This window comes from Schistocerca serialis, chromosome 2, assembly GCF_023864345.2.
Source record: "Schistocerca serialis cubense isolate TAMUIC-IGC-003099 chromosome 2, iqSchSeri2.2, whole genome shotgun sequence".
Lineage (NCBI taxonomy): Eukaryota > Metazoa > Arthropoda > Insecta > Orthoptera > Acrididae > Schistocerca > Schistocerca serialis.
The window spans coordinates 1,160,752,442-1,160,775,732 of NC_064639.1; the positions used below are offsets into that span (position 1 = coordinate 1,160,752,442).

At 52.1% G+C, this 23,291-nt stretch overlaps 1 protein-coding gene across 1 annotated transcript; it reads right to left on the bottom strand.

Annotated features, from left to right (window-relative positions):
• Positions 1 to 823: 823 nt before the first annotated feature.
• On the bottom strand, positions 824 to 18,891 carry LOC126456686 (serine/arginine repetitive matrix protein 2-like; the record flags this gene model as incomplete). Its single annotated transcript, XM_050092428.1, has 13 exons — positions 824 to 982; positions 10,876 to 11,374; positions 11,456 to 11,638; positions 11,724 to 11,899; positions 11,985 to 12,767; positions 12,923 to 13,519; positions 13,586 to 13,774; positions 13,847 to 14,406; positions 14,459 to 14,872; positions 14,926 to 15,282; positions 15,336 to 16,434; positions 17,820 to 17,995; positions 18,882 to 18,891. Coding segments are annotated over 13 exons (5,202 nt in total), but the record flags the coding sequence as incomplete, so codon positions are not given.
• Between the last annotated feature and the right edge of the window lie 4,400 nt (positions 18,892 to 23,291).

The following is a 23,291-nucleotide window of genomic DNA, read 5'->3' on the forward strand; positions in this document are numbered from 1 at the left end:
ACGTTCTCTACGATTTAATGCTGGAAACGGATAAACTACACGAACATTTTAGCTCAGGGGTCCACTTTGCACATCGTGTACATAGAGGTCCAACAGACAAAAAGGTTGAGTGCAGAACAATCATCTTCATCTTTTTTGAGGATGACTCGGCTTCCTGAGGAAGTGAAAAACATGGATTACCGTTGTGACATGAAGCCGTATTTCCACCTCGATGTGGTGCTTTAACAGCGCTTCCCAGTGTACATACATACCGATTTGTGCAATGTGTCCCCCCCCCCCCCCCCACACACAGTTGATGAAATCTTACTGTGGAAACTTACCCTCTCGATTTCAGTATAATACCTTAATTAAGGAAAGCAAAATCGAGAACATAGTCTGATAGCCTCTAATATTTTTGAAATTCGGAAAATGTGCTGTCTTTTATATCCTGACTTTTGCCACTACTATGGACAGCTCATCAGCTATTCGCTCTCTCCAATCCGACGTAAACCTCTGGTAGTTGTGCAAGTAACTTTGATCATTAGGGGCTCCCTTCCCTCTTGTGGTTCCTACATCACCACCGTTGGGAACCTCGACACCCCGCATTCGGTCCGAGAAGCAGCATTCTCCCCTGTCTGGCGATGACAAGGCCCCTTTCCGGAAACCCTCCGCTGTAAACCAGCTACCCGACACCCGCCGGTGGCTGAAGGAGCCAGACTGCAGGTCCCAGGTTGCTTACTCCTCTTCAGTTCCTATCTGCACGCAGGTAGTCCCTAGTCCCCACCGTTCAGAGTAGTTGACAAGAAGGAAAAATCCAGAGGCTACTCTGCTGACCTCTCTCCCCTCACGTCATCGAGCCCCAAACTGATGTTCCTTCCACTCTCACTGGTGGTGATGCTCCTGGATTGTGACCTGTAGTCACAACTGCTTCATGCCCAACCTGGACAACCTCAACTTGATGATCCAAAGGAACAGCAATGGATATTACTGTCACCTGCCAGAACTATAAATCAAATTCCTCTTGTTATGTGATCTGTGTTGCACTCAGTGAAACACATTTCATTAATCACCATTCCCCATCTTCTAGAGCTAAATGTGCATTCTGTTAGAACCATACTGTACGCAAGAAAGCATCTCGTTTGCACAGATATTAATCACTGGGTTCCCGTCCGTACCATGTTCGAAGCACGAGCGGTCACCATTCGTAACATCTGTTTACTTTTAAGCAGGACACTTATTCACTTTGCGGTAACCAACCCCCCCCCCCCCTCCCCCCGCCTCCTTCTTCTTGGGGATCAATGCACACCGCCTTCTGAAGGGAAATACCATATTGCCTGGTCGAGGCCTTCTGATGGACCAATGGGCCAGGTGCTTTCTGACTCTCTCTCTCTCTCTCTCTCTCTCTCTCTCTCTCTCTCTCTCTGACGGTACTCCTACCCACTTTGGTGCTACCCACGAGACCATATCGGTTATCAGTTACGACCGTACAGTGTCTTTCCTAATTTCAGTTATTGTCCACAATAAGCAAAGTCTTCTATGAATAATTTGAGAGGAGCGAAGATTACAATAAACTTTGTAGTTTACTTAGCTTTTCGTGTAGAGTTGGCTGCAGTTCTTCTTGTCTAGGTGTCGATTCTTCATGATGAAATTCTCACGTTTTAGGTCCTTATGGCTGAATTTATGAAACTTCCCCTCTGTATGTAAAGAATGACTGTGCTGGTAACACTTCTACGTTATTTGATTTTCAAACTCCAGAGTGAAACTGAACGTACTCAGACAGTTTTCTCTTTACTTACTCTGATCATTTCCAAACTGACACACAATATTTTAGCGCAACGCAATCTGACTTTTAATAATCCCTACAAAAGAATGGCCCTGACTAACAATAACCTATACCTTTCATGAATGACTTACCTCACAAAAATCTTCGTTACTCGAACTACTGCAATACAGCGAGCGCCAATAGTGCCAGCTGAATAAAAGATTCTAACTACTGATAGGCATATAGTTAAGAAATGAAAGATTTTAATAGAGAACAAACAATGTATTTGCTGTAATAGTGTTCCAAAGTCATATAAAATTTTTGACATCCAGTTTAACAGATTTCCTTTTTCTGATGGACACACGTCCAGACTGTCCGCTCATATTAACATCTCAAAACTCTGGCATCTCCCCCCCCCCCCCCCCCCCCCCCACATCCACCATTGAGGGCCGCTCACTTCTAACTGCCCAACACAGCGGACTGTTCACATCCAATTGCCCAATACTTTTGATAGAGAGCGCTACGTGAAGTTACCAACATAAAAACCTAAACAGCCTCCTTACAAATTGATCGAAATAAATTTGAAGTTTGCTGTTGTATAATTTTTTTACGTTTATGTATTTTGTCACATTTCAGTATATCATACAACCTAAAATACAAATGTACTTTCGATCACATCAGAGGCATGGGTATTACTACTTCACTCTGCGGTAATAACAGTATTCCAAACGGCTTACAATTTTTCTTGATAAATGAATTTCTATTCATTTCGATTATTATTTCATAAATGAATCCAGAAATAAACATAGTAAACAGCACTAGATTGCGTAATTCATAGTAGAAGTTTTAAGTGTGGCAAATAATACGCAATTTCAATTGGTTTTAAGAAAAACTAACTGTACTTACCGATTGTAACATCAAAAATAAAGTAATTCCTTTTCATAAATTTTAGCTTGTTATATTTAGACATTGTGTATAAAATTATGAAATTCTTCAGAAAAGCAGCTGAGGTAAAATCGACCTGTAAAAAATTCGAAAAATAATACAGGTATCGACAACTACTGTTGAGGAAAAGTAATGCTACAGGAGGTTGTCCCGTTAAAATTGTCACTGCCTCTTCGACCAGTTACCACGTGGCGTTCTTCAAGTAGCCAACTGACGTGTCTATATCTCTGAAACGACCGTAGTCTCCTGTGACAGGTTGCACTGACAAGGTCGACGACGTCTAAGACACGATGATACTCCCTGGTAGCCGCTCCTCTACAGTTCCCATCCACCAGCGGGCAGTACAATGGTGGACAAAAGACATTGCAACAGCTACGTCGAAGGGCCTTGAAACGCCTCAAGCGACATGTTTTACTCCCTCCTGCGCCTCGCTTTCAAGTGGTCCTGTACAGAGGCTCACTGCCGAATTATCTGCAGAGTGAGGAGTGCTGGGAGTGCTAAGAGTCTCCTTTGGGAAAGTGTGCATCCTGATCCTGGGTATGGGGGGAAGGTCTGCGGTCTACTGGTCCGCCGAAGGTCAAAATTGTCCCAGGCATAATCTTCCATTGTGGTTTATCTACCAGTGCATCGGTTCTTGCTGCACATCTCCTGACCCGCTTCGTGTTAGTGTCTTACTCTTCCCTAGCTACCTTGCGAACACACAAGACAAGTTCACGACATCACTGTATCCTTTACAGACACAACTCTGAATTACATAATGAACTTTGACTGGGAACTGCTTCAGGCTCTTGAGTCGTCACACAGTATGACCCCAGACCCTGATTAGGTTTATAATCAGATGAGCGAATATCTGAATGTGGCTGTCAATCTACTCATTGTCTTCATTCGTAATTGCCTAGATGTTCCTCCTCCTGCCCAGTGGAGATATAGTGTGATCGATCATATCAAGCCACCAATCGGTTAGCCTCAGGTATATGCTCTGCAAGCTGCTTGAAAGAATGGTTGCCTGACGATTATGCTGCGTTCTCTTGTGAGCACTGTGGCCTGCAAGCCGACCCTACCCTACCCGTATAATGGCATCTCTTTGTAACTTATTTCTCATCTCTGGCATCCACATTTACTTCAGTGCTTAGATTTTACCGCTCATACAAACTATTTAAATTCGATGAAATTACTCGGAGAGAGCACTAATTCAAACTGGACTATTTCTTGATCGAGGGATTGACGACGACGCTGTCTATTCATTTAACCCCCTCCTCTCCCCAAATTAACATTTCGGTATACCCTTACAAAGTATGTTGGAGAAACGGCATATATAGGCAGTGTCCTGTCTGACTCATCAACCAGCCCAAACGGCCGAGGATAGAAACTTGAAACTCGAAGAGAGCGTTGATCTTACATCGTTCAAGAAGGAATTTTTTTCGAAATTCCACTCCTAAGGGGATGAAAAGTTTTTTGAAAATATGTCGTTATTAAGGCAATTTCGAAGTTAGAACTGCGAAAATTGATATTTGGTTTCGCAGTCACAAACAAAAAAGTGTTTCAACATTTTTGGAAATTCAACCAGTAAGGAGCTAAGTAGTGGGTGAATTTTTGAAATAAATAATTATTGGAAACCCTGAGACTCCAGCTGCCAGAATCGCTTTTTGCTCAGAACAACATTCGGAAAAGGCTATGCTTCTACGGCCCTAACAAGCGTAGAAGGTTTAGAAGGTATTGCAATTTGTGAACAACATAGAACTTCTATTACAGGAAAACAAAATCTTTGCAGATCACACAATTTGCACGAGCGAAGCAGCGGCGCTAAATTAGTTCTGTGTACAGGGAAATACCACACACTTATTCAGAAATCGCACTTGGACGAGACGATAGCGTTCTGACACCTGTAAGCAGGAGAAGCTTCAAACAATGTGTCGAAATTTGACAGTAGCGCGATCTCGGACAGTCGGGACTGGGGTTTATCGTTCCGTGATACAAGTCTCGCGTAAGTCTGGATCCCACGACTGTCGTGCGAAATTGAATCCTAGGGAGAAGGCCACACTTACATCATGCAGGGTATTTGTCGCTCCAGGGTGCGAGGGACTGTACAGCCACGTCACCTCGAGGGAGGGAAAGGGATTCTTGCAGCAAAAAACTATCCAGACGGACAGTCCGACGCCTGGGAGCACCACGGATTCTCAGCACGGCGACAGCCGTTGCGACTTCGCTCGACGTGGCGGCAGACACACGCACAGACAGTGGACGCAGGAGTGTCCCCACGATTTCTTTTTGGATGACTCGCAGCTGTGAGTTGAGCACCAGGATGGATTTATCGTTCTGCTGGAGGTCTGAACAAAGCGAACATCGCCAGACAGCTGTCACCTTCAAACGGGCTCTGCAACCATCCTGATGGTACTGGGCGTTACTAGGGACACGAAATGATCACCAGTCGTTCTTGTAGCCAGTAATTTAAACAGCAGCCGCTGCGTTTGACTTCGGAAGTCCGGTGCATTGCCCTTACTTAGAGGTGGCGTTTTTTTATTCCAACTAGATGACGCAAGACCGTGCTGTCCTGAACCACCTGGATACAGAGCTTATTGGGCTGATCCTGTGCCAGCACATTCGGCAGACCCCACTCACTGTAAACACCTGCTGCTAGTTTGCTGACAACACTGGCACAACCCCCAGTTGCCAGCCACTGAGGTTGATGCACGCTGGCATAGGTGAAGCAACGTCGAATGACTTATGCGTATCTGCAATCAAAGCTCAGTTCCACTCCCTGTGCAGCCGTATATACAATAGTGAGGTGAAAAGTCAAGGGACAGCGACATGCACAGCTACACATGTCAGTGCTGTCACGTACACGAGGTATCAAAAGGACTGTGCACTGGCGGAGCTCTCGTTTGTAATCAGGTGGTTCATGTGAAAAGGTTTCCAAGGTGACTACGGCGGCACGGACTTCGAAAGCGGAACGGTATTTGGAGCTAGACGCATGGTACATTACATTTCGGAAGTACATCAAGAAAAGGTTTTGCATCACCCTGGTTCCCAGAACTCCTGAAGATAGACGTTGACTGTGGGTATTTTATCGCAGACACGGTTCCTTTGACTGTTCAGAGATGTCAGTAAACCCGTCCAGAGATGTAAACAACCATGCATGAGCAGCGCGTAATAGACGGAGGGGGTCCGACAGCCGGTCAGTTCCAGTCATTCCACGAGGAAGGAGGTGCACGGCTCGTGTTGACTGTAGTTCAACCGTGCCTAGACGGTCAATACTACGGTTCGATCGCGTCCGCATTGTTACTTTGTGCCACGAAGGGCTCTCAACGAGGGAAGTGTCCAGGCGCCTTGGACTGAACCAAAGGCCGCGACCTACGGATTATGGCTCGGAGGAACCCTTACAACAACGCCATCATGTTTAATAATGCTTTTCGTGCTGCCAGAAGACATCGTGTTAAGACTCAAACTGTGTGCAGTAGGCTGCTTGATGCGCAGCTTCACTCCCGATGTCCATGGCGAGGTCTACCTTTGCAACCACGACACCATGCAGTGCGGTGCAGATGGGTCCAACAACATGCCGAATGGACCGCTCAGGATTGGCATCGCGTTCTCTTCACCGATGAGTCTCGCATAAGCCTTCAACCAGACAATCGTCGGAGGCGTGTTTGGAGGCAATCCGGTCAGGCTGAACGCCTTAGACACACTGTCCAGCGAGTGCAGCAAGGTAGAGGTTCCCTGCTGTTTTGGGGCGGCGATATGTGGGGCCGATGTAAGTCGCTGGTGGTCATGGAAGGCGCTGTAATGGGTATACGACACGTGAATGCCGTCCTCCGACCGATAGTGCAACTATATCTGCAGCATGTTAGCGAGGCATTCCTCTTCATGGTCTACAATTCGCACCCCCATCATGCACATCTTGTGAAGACTTCCTTCAGGATAGCGACATCGCTTGACTAGAGTAGGCAGCATACTCTCCGCATACGAACCTTATCAAACATGCCGGGGATAGATTGAAAACGGCTCTGTTTATGGACGACGTGACCCACAAACCACTCTGAGGGATCTACGCCGAATCGCCGTTGAGGAGTGGGACAATCTGGACCAACAGTGCCTCGATGAACTTGTGGGTGGTATGCCGCAACGAATACAGCCATGCATCAATGCAAGAGGACATCAATGCAAGAGGACGTTGCAAGACAGTAACTCGCGGAGGAGTGAACAGTAGACAGAGAAAATTCGAACAACGGAGAGGGAGCAGGAATTTGTAGAAACATACTGCCCTTGATGTCAGAATCCAGTATGTGCGTAGAAAGGATACAGTGAGCCCTCAATAGGACCAGAAAAAAGTTTAAGGTGCCGAAACAAGAATACAGCTAGCTGTGCACAGAGCAGGGAGTCTTACCGCGATATAACTATTATTCTACACTTAAGTATAGCGAAACAACCCCATTTTTAATGGTGGTGGTGGTTAGTGTTTAACGTTCCGTCGACAACGAGGTCATTAGAGACGGAGCGCAAGCTCGGGTTAGGGAAGGATTGGAAGGAAATCGGCCGTGCCCTTTCAAAGGAACCATCCCGGCATTTGCCTGAAAACGATTTAGGGAAATCACGGAAAACCTAAATCAGGATGGCCGGAGACGGGATTGAAAACGTCGTTCCTCCCGAATGCGAGTCCAGTGTGCTAGCCACTGCGCCACCTCGCTCGGTTCCATTTTTAATGAAAAGATGCATCTTTTTCTACGGAATTAGTTTAAACGAAGCAGCTTTCGTAAAAAAAAGTGGAAATATTTTTAATAAGAGGGTATGTGTAGCAGAAAGGTACATTTTCACCTTCGTTTCCTTCTAACCAGATTGAAATTTGTGGTTGCCCAGCAGACCTTAACATTAATTTACTTGGTTCCCAGCTAGTGAGACTGTAAACACTGATATGTGATGCAGCAGTGTACTCCTCTTTCCAAGAAGTATGCAATTCCACTACACTAAGAAACTATGGGGTCGCCTCTGTGAGCGTGAAGGGAATCAACCTGCTGGATCGCTGTTTTTTTTTTTTTTCTTTATTGTGATTTTGATCACCTTACACAAGGCGGGCTGTCAGCAGCAGAGTACGCCGCTCTTCAGCCTTGAGTTTTACAATAAGTAAGTACATATAGGTGGCACAGAGAATACAATCAAAACGGTGGGTAAAAAGGTAGACACTTAAAAACAAAAAACATGGAGCCGTTCACGCTGGACGAGAAACATCACTGACACTAGTTAAAACGGCGCACATAACATGGATGATGGCGACGGTACACGTGAACAGTGGTGGCGTGATGGCGAACGAACACTAAACACAAACGAAGGCACACACACGAGACACTGATGGCGATGATCTCTGGCGCGCGAAAGTCCCACGTAGCGTGTGCGAGTCCGGGGACCTGCCAAGAGAGGAGGACGGGGTGGGTGGGAGAGGGTGAGGGAGAACAGAGATGCCACGGGCAGGGGAGATAGGGGGCTAGGGAGGAAAGGGGAGGGGAAGCCCGGGGGAAGAGGGATGGAGGAAGAGGGATGAGGGAAAAGGAGAGAGAAGGGAGGGAAGGTGCCTAAAGGAAAGGACACCGGAAGTAGGGGGTCCCAGGATCAAAGTTGATTGGAGGGGTAGATGGAGGGGAGGAGGACATCATCAGGGAGGGGGAGCTGGCGGAAGCCACGTGGGGGAGGGTAAGGAGGGTGGAGAGATGGAGACCGGGTGGGACGTGGGAATACAGGTGCGGCAACAGGCGGGGGTGGGATAGGATGAGCAAGACAAGCGGGTGAGGAGGATCGAGTTTACGGGAGGTGTACAGGATCTGTATCCTCTCAAGGAAAAGGAGGAGGTGGGGGAATGGAATGAGATTGTACAGGATCCACGTGGGGGAGGGGAGACGGATGCGATAGGTGAGGCGGAGAGCATGGCGTTCAAGGATTTGAAGGGATTAATAAAAGGAAGGGGGGGGGCGGAGATCCAGGCCGGATGGGCGTAACAAAGGATAGGGTGGATGAGGGATTTATACGTGTGGAGGATGGTGGAGGGGTCCAGACCCCACGTATGGCCGGAAAGGAGCTTGAGGAGACGGAGGCGGGAGCGTGCCTTGGCTTGGATTGTCCGGAGATGGGGAGTCCAGGAGAGGCGACGGTCGAGGGTGACGCCAAGGTACTTAAGGGTGGGAGTGAGGGCGATAGGATGGCCATAGATGGTGAGATAGAAATCAAGGAGGCGGAAGGAAGGGGTGGTTTTGCCTACAATGATCGCCTGGGTTTTGGAGGGATTGACCTTGAGCAACCACTGGTTGCACCAAGCGGTGAACCGGTCAAGATGGGATTGGAGAAGGTGGTGGGAGCGCTGCAGGGTGGGGGCAAGGGCAAGGAAGGTGGTGTCATCGGCAAACTGGAGAAGGTGGACGGGGGGTCACGGCTGCGGCATGTCCGCCGTGTACAAAAGGTACAGAAGAGGGGAGAGCACGGAGCCTTGGGGCACACTGGTGGAGGGGAAAAAGGTGTAGGAATCCGTGTTATGGATGGTGACGTAGGAAGGACGGTGGGAGAGAAAGGAGCCGATCAGACGGACGTAGTTAATGGGAAGGGTGAAGGTTTGGAGCTTGAAGAGGAGACCGGAATGCCATACGTGGTCATATGCACATTCGAGGTCCAGGGAGAGGAAGGTTGCGGAGCGACGGGAATTAAGCTGGTCGGAAAGGAGATGAGTGAGGTGAAGGAGAAGGTCGTCGGAAGAGAAGGACGGCCGAAAGCCACACTGGGTAATGGGAAGGAGGCGGTGCTGGCGGAGATGCTGGTGGATGCGTCGGGTGAGGATAGATTCCAGGACCTTGCTCAAGACTGAGCTAAGGCTGATGGGACGGTAGGAGGAGACGGCGGACGGCGGTTTGCCAGGTTTAAGGAACATCAGGATACGGGAGGTTTTCCACAGGTCGGGGTAGTAGCCGGTGGACAGGACTACATTGTAAAGCCTGGCCAGGGTGGAGAGGAAAGAGACAGGAGCTTCACGAGGGTGACGGTAGGTGACACGATCGTGACCAGGAGTGGTGATGCGTTTTGTGCGGAGTGTATCAATGAGATCCTGTGTAGTGATAGGGGCATTGAGTTCCGTGTGTGCAATGTTGTCCAAGTACTGGAAACCAGGAGCGAGGGGAGGGACAGAGGGGTCAGTTCAATCGCGGACATCCGGGAAGAGGGAGTAATCGAACTGGGGGTCGTCGGCAATGGAGAAGACATCGGAGAGGTAGGAGGCAAAGTGATTGGCCTTACTAAGGGTGTCAGCGAAGGGGGTGATCATCATGGAGAAGAGGGTAGTAGGGGGAGGGTTTAGTTCCAGTAAGGCGACAGAAGGCTGACCAGAACGGGTGCATGTCTGTCGCCAGTCCCAGCGTTTCTTAGCCGCGAGCAAATTACGAATGTGTCGCTGGTGTTGCTGGTGGCGTCATAGTGTGTCCGGATCATGCGTGCGGAGGAAGGCACGGTAGAGATGGCGGGATTCACGGAGGAGGAGGATGGCCTGTGGGGCTAAGGTAGGACGGTGGGGGTGGATGGCGACAGTAGGGACGTGGGCCTCCACGGCCTCAGACAAGGTCTGCTGGAGAAAGGAGGCGGCATGGGTTACATCGTCAGGGTGGTGGTAGGTGAAGGGGAGGCTATCGACCTGGGTGGAGAGGGTATCCCAGTAGGCATTCCAGTTGGCACGGGAATAGTCATGGATGTACTTAGGGAGAAGGTCATTACAAGGGTCGGGGAGGGGGCGACGACCGTCTGAAATGGTGAGGAGGACAGGGAGATTGTCACTACCAATAGGCTCCAGGACATCCACCGTTATGCGGCCAAGGAGGTTGGGGGAGGAAGGATAACATCGGGAGTGGAGTTGGATTCGGGACGGGTGTGCTGGGGGATGGGGATGAGGTCGCCTTGAAGGGAGGAGAGGCACCGATGCCACTGCTGTAACTGGGCGGCGCAACGACTATGGATGTTGAGGTCGGCGGCGATCACGTAGGAGGAGAAGGTACGGTCAGTGTGGGAGAGGAAGTCGAAGAGAATAGGGGCGTTAGGGCGGACGTAGATGGAGGCGCAGGAAATGGTAAGGCCGGGGAAGAAGAGACTAAGGATCAGGTGTTCGGTGGGGTCCAGGACCGGGAATGCTGCTGCTGCTGCACGGCTGGACCGCTGCTGCTCGGCTGGCTGGCTAGCTGGCTGGCTGGACCGCCGCTGCTGCTGCTGCTGCTACAGGAGGGCTGGCTGGCTGCTGCCGGCTGGTCCGCTGTGGTGGCTGGGACGGACCGAGACCGGGACTGCTGCTGCTTGGCTGGGTGTGTGGCTTCCTGGCTGGCTGCTGGCTGGCTGGCTGGCTGGCTGGCTGGCTGGCTGGACCGCCGCTGCTGCTGCTGCAGGAGGACTGGCTGGCTGCTGCCGGTTGGTCTGCTGCTGGTGGCTGGGACCGGGATCGGGACCGGGACCGCTGCTGCAGCTGCTGCTACAGGAGGTCTGACTGGCTGCTGCCGGCTGGTCTGCTGCTGGTGGCTGGGACTGGGACCGGGACCGGGACCGCTGCTGCTTGGCTGGGTGTGTGGCTTCCTGGCTGGCTGGCTGGCTGGCTGGCTTACTGGCTGGACCGCCGCTGCTGCTGCTGCTGCTACAGGAGGGCTGGCTGGCTGCTGCCGGCTCGTCTGCTGCTGGTGGCTGGGACTGGGACCGGGACCGGGACCGCTGCTGCTTGGCTGGGTGTGTGGCTTCCTGGCTGGCTGGCTGGCTGGCTGGCTGGCTGGCTGGCTGGCTGGCTGGCTGGACCGCCGCTGCTGCTGCTGCTGCAGGAGGACTGGCTGGCTGCTGCCGGTTGGTCTGCTGCTGGTGGCTGGGACCGGGATCAGGACCGGGACCGCTGCTGCTGCTGCTGCTGCTACAGGAGGTCTGACTGGCTGCTGCCGGCTGGTCTGCTGCTGGTGGCTGGGACTGGGACCGAGACCGGGACCGCTGCTGCTTGGCTGGGTGTGTGGCTTCTTGGCTGGCTGCCAGGCTGGCTGGCTGGCTGGCTGGCTGGCTGGCTGGCTGGACCGCCGCTGCTGCTGCTGCAGGAGGACTGGCTGGCTGCTGCCGGTTGGTCTGCTGCTGGTGGCTGGGACCGGGATCAGGACCGGGACCGCTGCTGCTGCTGCTGCTGCTACAGGAGGTCTGATTGGCTGCTGCCGGCTGGTCTGCTGCTGGTGGCTGGGACTGGGACCGGGACCAGGACCGCTGCTGCTTGGCTGGGTGTGTGGCTTCCTGGCTGGCTGGCTGGCTGGCTGGCTGGCTGGCTGGCTGGCTGGCTGGCTGGCTGGACCGCCGCTGCTGCTGCTGCTGCTACAGGAGGGCTGGCTGGCTGCTGCCGGCTGGTCTGCTGCTGGTGCCTGGGACTGGGACCGGGACCGGGACCGCTGCTGCTTGGCTGGGTGTGTGGCTTCCTGGCTGGCTGGCTGGCTGGCTGGCTGGCTGGCTGGACCGCCGCTGCTGCTGCTGCAGGGGGACTGGCTGGCTGCTGCCGGTTGGTCTGCTGCTGGTGGCTGGGACCGGGATCAGGACCGGGACCGCTGCTGCTGCTGCTGCTGCTACAGGAGGTCTGACTGGCTGCTGCCGGCTGGTCTGCTGCTGGTGGCTGGGACTGGGACCGGGACCGGGACCGCTGCTGCTTGGCTGGGTGTGTGGCTTCCTGGCTGGCTGGCTGGCTGGCTGGCTGGCTGGCTGGCTGGCTGGACCACCGCTGCTGCTGCTGCAGGGGGACTGGCTGGCTGCTGCCGGTTGGTCTGCTGCTGGTAGCTGGGACCAGAATCAGGACCGGGACCGCTGCTGCTGCTACAGGAGGTCTCACTGGCTGCTGCCGGCTGGTCTGCTGCTGGTGGCTGGGACTGGGACCGGGACCGGGACTGCTGCTGCTTGGCTGGGTGTGTGGCTTCCTGGCTGGCTGGCTGGCTGGCTGGCTGGCTGGCTGGCTGGCTGGACCACCGCTGCTGCTGCTGCAGGGGGACTGGCTGGCTGCTGCCGGTTGGTCTGCTGCTGGTGGCTGGGACCGGGATTGGGACCGGGACCGCTGCTGCTGCTGCTGCTGCTACAGGAGGTCTGGCTGGCTGCTGCCGGCTGGTCTGCTGCTGGTAGCTGGGACTGGGACCGAGACCGGGACCGCTGCTGCTTGGCTGGGTGTGTGGCTTCCTGGCTGGCTGGCTGGCTGGCTGGCTGGCTGGCTGGCCGGCTGGCTGGCTGGACCGCTGCTGGTGCTGCTGCTGGAGGACTGGCTGACTGCTGCCGGTTGGTCTGCTGCTGGTGGCTGTGACCGGGATCGGGACCGGGACCGCTGCTGCTGCTGCTACAGGAGGTCTGGCTGGCTGCTGCCGGCTGGTCTGCTGCTGGTGGCTGGGACTGGGACCGGGACCGGGACCGCTGCTGCTTGGCTGGGTGTGTGGCTTCCTGGCTGGCTGGCTGGCTGGCTGGCTGGCTGGCTGGCTGGCTGGACCACCGCTGCTGCTGCTGCAGGGGGACTGGCTGGCTGCTGCCGGTTGGTCTGCTGCTGGTAGCTGGGACCAGAATCAGGACCGGGACCGCTGCTGCTGCTACAGGAGGTCTCACTGGCTGCTGCCGGCTGGTCTGCTGCTGGTGGCTGGGACTGGGACCGGGACCGGGACTGCTGCTGCTTGGCTGGGTGTGTGGCTTCCTGGCTGGCTGGCTGGCTGGCTGGCTGGCTGGCTGGCTGGCTGGACCACCGCTGCTGCTGCTGCAGGGGGACTGGCTGGCTGCTGCCGGTTGGTCTGCTGCTGGTGGCTGGGACCGGGATTGGGACCGGGACCGCTGCTGCTGCTGCTGCTGCTACAGGAGGTCTGGCTGGCTGCTGCCGGCTGGTCTGCTGCTGGTAGCTGGGACTGGGACCGAGACCGGGACCGCTGCTGCTTGGCTGGGTGTGTGGCTTCCTGGCTGGCTGGCTGGCTGGCTGGCTGGCTGGCTGGCTGGCTGGCTGGCTGGACCGCTGCTGGTGCTGCTGCTGGAGGACTGGCTGACTGCTGCCGGTTGGTCTGCTGCTGGTGGCTGGGACCGGGATCGGGACCGGGACCGCTGCTGCTGCTGCTACAGGAGGTCTGGCTGGCTGCTGCCGGCTGGTCTGCTGCTGGTGGCTGGGACTGGGACCGAGACCGGGACCGGGACTGCTGCTGCTTGGCTGTGTGTGTGGCTTCCTGGCTGGCTGCCTGGCTGGTTGGCTGGCTGGCTGGCTGGCTGGACCGCTGCTGCTGCTGCTGCCGGAGGACTGGCTGACTGCTGCCGGTTGGTCTGCTGCTGGTGGCTGGGACCGGGATCGGGACCGGGACCGCTGCTGCTGCTGCTGCTGCTACAGGAGGTCTGGCTGGCTGCTGCCGGCTGGTCTGCTGCTGGTGGCTGGGACTGGGACCGGGACCGGGACCGGAACCGCTGCTGCTTGGCTGGGTGTGTGGCTTCCTGGCTGGCTGGCTGGCTGGCTGGCTGGCTGGCTGGACCGCCGCTGCTGCTGCTGCTGCTACAGGAGGTCTGGCTGGCTGCTGGCAGCTGGTCTGCTGCTGGTGGCTGGGACTGGGACTGGGACCGGGACCGCTGCTGCTTGGCTGGGTGTGTGGCTTCCTGGCTGGCTGGCTGGCTGGGTGGCTGGCTGGCTGGCTGGCTGGACCGCCGCTGCTGCTGCTGCAGGAGGACTGGCTGGCTGCTGCCGGTTGGTCTGCTGCTGGTGGCTGGGACCGGGATCGGGACCGGGACCGCTGCTGCTGCTGCTGCTGCTGCTACAGGAGGTCTGGCTGGCTGCTTCCGGCTGGTCTGCTGCTGGTGGCTGGGACTGGGACCGGGACCGGGATCGCTGCTGCTTGGCTGGGTGTGTGGCTTCCTGGCTGGCTGGCTGGCTGGGTGGCTGCCTGGCTGGCTGGCTGGACCGCCGCTGCTGCTGCTGCAGGAGGACTGGCTGGCTGCTGCCGGTTGGTCTGCTGCTGGTGGCTGGGACCGGGATCGGGACCGGGACCGCTGCTGCTGCTGCTACAGGAGGTCTGGCTGGCTGCTGCTGGCTGGTCTGCTGCTGGTGGCTGGGACTGGGACCGGGACCGGGACCGCTGCTGCTTGGCTGGGTGTGTGGCTTCCTGGCTGGCTGCCTGGCTGGCTGGCTGGCTGGACCGCCACTGCTGCTGCTGCTGCAGGAGGACTGGCTGGCTGCTGCCGGTTGGTCTGCTGCTGGTGGCTGGGACCGGGATCGGGACCGGGACCGCTGCTGCTGCTGCTGCTGCTGCTGCAGGAGGTCTGGCTGGCTGCTGCCTGCTGGTCTGCTGCTGGTGGCTGGGACTGGGACCGGGACCGGACCGCTGCTGCTTGGCTGGGTGTGTGGCTTCCTGGCTGTCTGGCTGGTTGGTGGCTGGCTGGCTGGCTGGCTGGCTGGACCGCCGCTGCTGCTGCTGCAGGAGAACTGGCTGGCTGCTGCCGGTTGGTCTGCTGCTGGTGGCTGGGACCGGGATCGGGACCGGGACCGTTGCTGCTGCTGCTACAGGAGGTCTGGCTGGCTGCTGTCAGCTGGTCTGCTGCTGGTGGCTGGGACTGGTACCGGGGCTGGGACCGCTGCTGCTTGGCTGGGTGTGTGGCTTCCTGGCTGGCTGGCTGGCTGGCTGGCTGGCTGGCTGGCTGGCTGGCTGGCTGGACCGCCGCTGCTGCTGCTGCAGGAGGACTGGCTGGCTGCTGCCGGTTGGTCTGCTGCTGGTGGCTGGTACCGGGATCGGGACCGAGACCGCTGCTGCTGCTGCTGTTGCTACAGGAGGTCTGGCTGGCTGCTGCCGGCTGGTCTGCTGCTGGTGGCTGGGACTGGGACTGGGACCGGGACCGCTGCTGCTTGGCTGGGTGTGTGGCTTCCTGGCTGGCTGGCTGGCTGGCTTGCTGGCTGGCTGGCTGGACCGCCGCTGCTGCTGCTGCAGGAGGACTGGCTGGCTGCTGCCGGGTGGTCTGCTGCTGGTGGCTGGTACCGGGATCGGGACCGGGACCGCTGCTGCTGCTACAGGAGCTCTGGCTGGCTGCTGCCGGCAGGTCTGCTGCTGGTGGCTGGGACTGGGACCGGGACCGCTGCTGCTTGGCTGGGTGTGTGGCTTCCTGGCTGGCTGGCTGGCTGGCTGGCTGGGCTGGCTGGACCGCCGCTGCTGCTGCTGCAGGAGGACTGGCTGGCTGCTGCCGGTTGGTCTGCTGCTGGTGGCTGGGATCGGGATCGGGACCGGGACCGCTGCTGCTGCTGCTGCTACAGGAGGTCTGGCTGGCTGCTGTCGGCTGGTCTGCTGCTGGTGGCTGGGACTGGGACCGGGACCGGGACCGCTGCTGCTTGGCTGGGTGTGTGGCTTCCTGGCTGGCTGCCTGGCTGGCTGGCTGGCTGGCTGGATCGCCGCTGCTGCTGCTGCAGGAGGACTGGTTGGCTGCTGCCGGTTGGTCTGCTGCTGGTGGCTGGGATCGGGATCGGGACCGTGACCGCTGCTGCTGCTGCTACAGGAGGTCTGGCTGGCTGCTGTCGGCTGGTCTGCTGCTGGTGGCTGGGACTGGGACCGGGACCGGGACCGCTGCTGCTTGGCTGGGTGTGTGGCTTCCTGGCTGGCTGCCTGGCTGGCTGGCTGGCTGACTGGCTGGCTGGCTGCACCGCCGCTGCTGCTGCTGCAGGAGGACTGGCTGGCTGCTGCCGGTTGGTCTTCTGCTGGTGGCTGGGACCGGGATCGGGACCGGGACCGCTGCTGTTGCTGCTGCTGCTGCTGCTCGGCTGGACCGCTGCTGCTCGGCTGGCTGGCTGGCTGGCTGGCTGGCAGATGAAAAACCTAGCACTTCGATTAGTGCCGGAATGGCACAATCGAGTGGCTGTATCTTTGCGGAGTACCGCCGGAGGTGCTAGATCACTGTTTGCAGTGCAGATTCTTAGGCGGTTGACAGATGTTTGTATCCTGAAGGTAACAACCTCGCACTACTTATGGGGCAAATACGGATGGGCTGCTTAGTCGCACTGCTGAGAGCATGGTGAGTAAATGTCTCAAACACTGTCGAGAAAATGTTTCGTGTATGACTTGCCAGCAGATTCCAGGTGAACTTAACTATTAAACGTACTGTCCATGTTATTTCGGACACCTCAGGTATCCATTTTTGGCGTCGCCCTACTTGCTTGAAAACTGTAGTGACTAAAACGGGCATCTAAAACATGCCGACGGCGGGGAAGAAAGAATGAGTGTTGACGAAGAATGTTTGCAGTAACTGCATAACACTTGTTAAAATTGTCGAATGTACACCATTTTCCTCTGATACTGTTGTGTACATAGTTCCGCGTAATCAGCGTGTACACAACTTTCCCAATAGAGCGCACCCCGCTAAGCACAACAGCGCAGGCGCAGCACTCGTCCGTCTCCGCACTACGAGATGGCGCTGTCTTAGAGACGGACCAAATTCTGCTTCCGCCGATCCGCGTATTAATATGTAACGCAGCTAATGAGATTGCTGCTAACGTAGAACCTTTTCTCCTCGCGGATCACACTCGCGCAGTGATACCTGAACGCTCGAGGTATTATAACGAGTGTACAGACCTCCGATTAGTCAGTCTGCATTAGTCTGCAGTCGAGTTTCAGTCTGCGCCTATAAGGTTATCATATCCCTCTACATAGCCATGAAGATAAATGAGTAGACACTTTGTCAATTATCAGAGACATGTGAGAATAAGATTAACGTACCAAGACCAAAGGAATTTCAGATTGTCAATTGTAAATAGCATCCAGAATCAAGTTAAGTAAGGTTTATGATTGTTCATTATTTTAATAAATGTGTGTGAAAATTAATCAAGTTCTGTTTAAAGTTGGTCACCGTCAATTTGCTACCCTAAACGTGCAAGTGGCATTTCTATCGTCTGACCTAACGGCAGAAGATAAACACGTCACGATAAGACCACGAGACATATTGCTGACACTCGCCTACTTCGCTAGAGCGACAAGTCAAATAATCTGATGGTATGTGTACTGAAGGTCTTACAGTGCGCACACCACAGATACCAAAGCTGACAGAAAAATGTGCCACGTTCCAGAGCCACGTGTCAGGCTTGCAAACAGTTTCACACGAGGCAAGGGCTTGCGGCGTTGGAGATAAACTACTCCCCGCTTACAACGCTGATTTGGATTGTCAGGAGCATTGTAAACAGTTTGAGCCCCGACTTAGTTGCCAGACGTTCGTTTGCACACGTGGATACAGAGGATACAGAGCAACGTGTATTTAGCTTATCAACCAAGTGTGCAGGACGCACACGCTCTCTCTCTCTCTCTCTCTCTCTCTCTCTCCGCGCTAGTGCTGTCAGGTCGCCGGCTATCGGCACATAATTTTCAGATGCAGTTTGTAACCGGCCTACAATAACGCTGACACCATAAAAAAAATCGTCTGAAATCTACAGGAAAGAAACACTACAGAGTCTTAACCAACAGACATCCAGCTTCAGTGGGGTACGAAGTCAGTGTTCACAGAAATGCATTCCTCAAGAAATAGTCTTCTTAGAAACATATCGGAACCTAGAAATACTAATACTTTCGTCACTTTCTTACTTAATATTTATTTTTTCGCTGCCTTTGCACTTTTTGTTTCCTCAGTGCAATAGCATTTCGTTTGATTTCTTTCCCCATTCAACTTCGTGTCCGCCCTGTACAGAAAAAGGGCGAGTGAGTGCGTGGTATGCCTTGTGCGTTCTGTTTGGAAACACACTTCTTCTGAATCACGGTTCTTGCTGTTAACAGTAATGACTATTTATACACTTGGCCCCTCGTGCTTGCATTCACTGCCTCTGGGTTGTGTGTGTGTGGTTGGTTTTCCCGGCAAGGCTGAAGCAGAATGGATAGGATTACTGACGAGGAGCTGGACGACACGCACCTCTTCAGTAGGTACACAGATCGCACAAAAGTAGCGGGACAATGACGCGTTGCGAAGGTATTACCAGAAACAAAGGTAATGTCTTAACAAACCGAATAAGTCAGTTATATTTTGCTCTGTAACGAGTCGTCAGAGACTCAGGGTACCTTGTACAAAAATACTTACAAAACGCCTCTGAACACCCTTGAAATTTTGTCGGTAGAGTTAAAGTTCAGCCAGTGTACGTAAGTATAAAGAAGTCCTTAACACGAAGGTTGGTTTGAACACTGCTGTGCTTCACTACACACGGGTCTCTTGGAGGTGTGGCAACACTTCCTTCCTGTAACCTTTGATCTGGCTCACCAGCCACTCTTCGGACGACATAAAGTTTAACGTAGATTCTGAACCCAGTGCAGGTTGGCATTTTTTCGGGATAGTAAATCACTCTCTGGTATCAAAGAACCATGACTGTCATACAACCCAGGATTGCCTGAAAATGGAACGTCCTACGTTTTGTGTTGGGAAACAGAGTTCCAAGACGGCACTTCCGGCACCGTGAGTTTGATTTCCCTTGGTTGTAGCGAACATCCTTCAAAAACGGAACACCATATGTAGGCTATTTGTAGAATATGGAAGGCACGTGAACGTGAAACGTTAGTTTCGGACCTCATGGAGAATGGTGGACTGCAAACATAGCCATTCCGAGATACGAATTTCGTTCGTAACCTACTGATGAACGATAGGCGAGATTGATCAATAAAACAAAATTTAATATACCAACGAATTAAGAAAAGAACTAAAAGTTATTTTCGTGTAGTGTTAACTCGAAAAACTTAATTTAGTAAAAAAAGGAACGGGAAGAAAGACTGCAAAGCATCGGATGAGAAGCCAGCAGCAGATGCTACATAGAAGTGAAATTAACATCATTTGCAGGGAATAAAATCGGAATATGCATATAACTTTAAAAACTTTGGTAGTAGAAAAAAGTAGCCCCATCTAAAATATTACTGAATGTCGTTTTCGTAGGTGACTACGAACCGTAAATAGATGGCTGCAATGTAAATATTTGTCTGAGAGATATTGGTGCCTGAAGATAAAATAGAAAGGGGGATTGATAGAAATCTGAATTACGTGGGATCAGCAAGACATTGAGTTTATTGTGCACCTGACAATTGCTAAATTTAGTGGGAGATGGGAGATGTGACATAACAAAATAAGCACGTCGTTTGGTTCCTAATGTACGAAGCACCTGACATGCGCTTAGATTTGTTGAGAAGCTGGATCGTCGCACAGACACACGATAAACGTGAGAACCACTAGGCGACCAGGTTTGCCTTCTCAGGTTTGTAAATTTGAACGTGTGGGAAAGAAAAAGTTGATGGCACTAAGCGAAGAAACGCTTAGCATAAAGTTTATTAATTTATCAGAATAGCCGTTTCGTTTGTGTGCTTAGTAATGGAATCAGGAAAAAAATGTGCCCAACGGAGTTTCTAGATCTAAAGAGACCCATTTCAATTGTACGATATAATGCTCTAATGCCTGGGAAGAAAGATCTGATTCTAGAGAGGCAAAACCACTTGAAACTTAACGTGCCATTTCCTTACGTGATATCCTACAAGCCACGGATGGCGGGCAACAGGCAGAATCCACATTCCTCTGTTTCCGGAATGCATTTGACACGGCGTCCCACTGCAGATTGTTGACGAAAGTCCGAGCATACGGGTTAAGTTCAAACATACGTGAGTGGCCCGATCACTTTTCAAGTAATGAAAGCCAGACCGCGGTCTCGACGGCAAGTATTCGTCTGAGACAAGGGTGTCATCAGGAGACACCCAGAAAGTGACACAGAACCGCTATCATTTTTTTATACGTAAATGATGGGACAGACAGGGTGGGCAGCAGTCTGCGGTTGTTTGCTGAAGATTCTGCGGTTGTTTGCTGAAGATTCTGCGGTGTCGTCGTTGAGTCACTGCAGGAATATTCAAGATGACTTAGACAACATTGCTAGTAGGTGTGGTAAATAGCACCTTGCTCTAAATGCAGAAAAATGTAAGTTAATGCATAAGAGTTCGGAAAACTCCTGTAATGTTTGAATACAGCATTAATAGGGCGCAGCTTCACACAGTCACTTCCATTAAACATGGAGCGTTAACGTTGCAAAGCTATATGAAATGGAATGAGTGCGTCAGCTTTATACTTACGAAGACGAATGCTATATTTCATTTTATTGCGAGAATTTTTGAAAAATGTAGCTCATCGATAAAGGAGACGGCGTATAGAATGCTAATTCGGCCAATTCAGGATTCCTGTTAGTGTTCGGGTTCCCCACCAAGTAAGTTCGATCAGCACGTAAGTATGACGGAGATGCTTCGCGAAATAAAATGGGAAACACAAAATGGAAGGCGACCTTCTTTCCGCAAGGCACTAGTCCGCAAATACGAGAACCGGCGTTTGACGGAGACTGCAGAAAAATTCTATTGCCGCCGACGTACTTTCCGTGAACGGACCATGAAGATAAGATGCGACAAATCTGGCCTCCTCCAGAGGCTTTTAGATAGTCGCTTTTTCCTTCACCCTGTTACCGACCTGAATACGAGATAAATGGCTACCAGTCGTACAAGTTACCCCTCCGTCACATACCATACAGTGGTTTACAGAGTATTAAGTAGATGCATACGAAATGATTACAAAAACGGATTGGGAATAATGAAATTCGGTAATCCCGTAAGAAACACGTGGACGGAAGAGAGAGAATACGTAGTTAGAGAATATTGTTACTGTTTTTGTATGGCGAAGATGCACAGAATATGACCGCACAGGGAATATGATGGAAGTGAAATGTAGCGCATACAAATCTCTTCGAATAAAAAGAAAGGCTTATAAAACTTGGAAATTGAGAGTGCAAGATATTTTTTTGTTTTGTTTTGGGAGGGGGGAAGGGGGGTGGGGTGCCAGAGTGCAGCCATCCACACTAGACAAGGTCCTGGATGTAGCTGCAAACAGACAACACAGAGCACGTGGCGCTCGAGACAAAATTAAAAGATTTTGGTAAAAGTAACAACTTCTAACATAATTTAATAAACAAAAAACACAAATAATCCCTCTTTTTTTTGAACCTGTAGAGCCATTTACAACTGAAGCTGTTGATTATATGATTGTACTGTGTCTTCATAAGCTGCAGTACATTTTACTCATTCGGCTCAGAATCATCGTGTTGACACTTCTCACACACTTCACTTATTGTAACATGTTGGTTCCAAACAAAATAACACCTTTCTGCGGGCGTTGCGTTCTTTGCCCGTCCACATGTTACACAGGGTCCACGTTACTTCGGACTAGGCTCTTCTTTAATCTTGTTTGTGGTCCTCAGTATCTCTGACGTTTGCTGTGTGGTAACTCGTTTTTGCTTTCTCTTGAAGGCATAGTTTTATCAGGGATGCAGCCAACTGCTTCAGAAATAAACGGCTGAGTGTTTAGGAGTTATTGTGTTTGCCAAAGTAGAGAACTTTCGAATTATTCCTCCCCATTCACATCGGAGAACAGAACACTATAGTCGGTCATCTTGTCGTAATGCGAGCGACGGAATGTGTGCCACTCATCTGCTCCACAGTATGAACACCATCTTTTGTTGCATTGTAGCTCATCACAGTATCTGACTCCCCAATTTTTAATCTGTTGCACAATCGTCATTCATAGGAGAGAGTATTAACACAGATTTTTCTTTCGAACAAAGTACAAAGTAATATCGTTTCGTTACCCAAAAAGAGATTGTGATGGAGCTCGAAAATCGTAAGGTAGAATTCTTGGATCTCTTTCTTCTCGGTTCCCCTGTGCATGTCAGTCGCTGTTCTAAGAGTGACGAAGCTAAAGCGTAGTTTGTATCGGTTGTCCACGGCCACATTTTTTTTGTATCTTGAAGAGTTCGTCATATTTTGCTAGCTTGTTAGGAATACGAGTATGTTGAATAAAACTGCAACGTCAAGGGGAAACGTGCAGTTTTTTTGTCAGTGATGACGTATTCACTGAGACCGTAACTACTTTGCAGTTAGCCACGAACTCATCCAGAGATCCACGGATGGGTGCTAATTTTTCTTTGCTTTTCTTTGATCTCAAATAGTCTTGTTATCAAAATTTAAATATTTAAGAAGGAATAGAAACGTCTTGAAACTCACCACAGCATGACTTATGTCCATTCCTGATCCCTCCGTGCCCCCTAGTTCAGTGACATCACTATGATTTACTTGACATTTGAGGGAAAGTAATTCCCAAAGTGCCATTATTTCTATTCACGACGTCGAATGACTCTCGAAAACAACACTGTTAGCTTTAATTTCAGTATAAATATTTCTGTATTTCAGTGTCAATGATGTCCAAAAATACGATGCTTTTGAAAACAGTTAATTCACTTCTAATAGTACCAGCAACAGATTTTGGTCCAAGAAATATTTTCATATGTTTTGTTTTACTTTTGCTGACAGTGCAGATTTTCTTCCATTTACTCTTTCTTTCCCTATGACATACGTCTCATTTGGCGGTGTAAAAAGTGAAACTTCTAACTCAGTGCAATCACAAGTACAGCCATTTACGTCACATAGACACTCGCAGACTCTCAACAAAACCTATGGGGTACTTAACGTTGACGTATAATCATAAAATTTGGCAAGGGGCAAGGTTTCACAGTAAAAGTAAAGAAAAACAATCCGAAAATTATCATCACACACCTTCTTGTCTTTTGTTATCT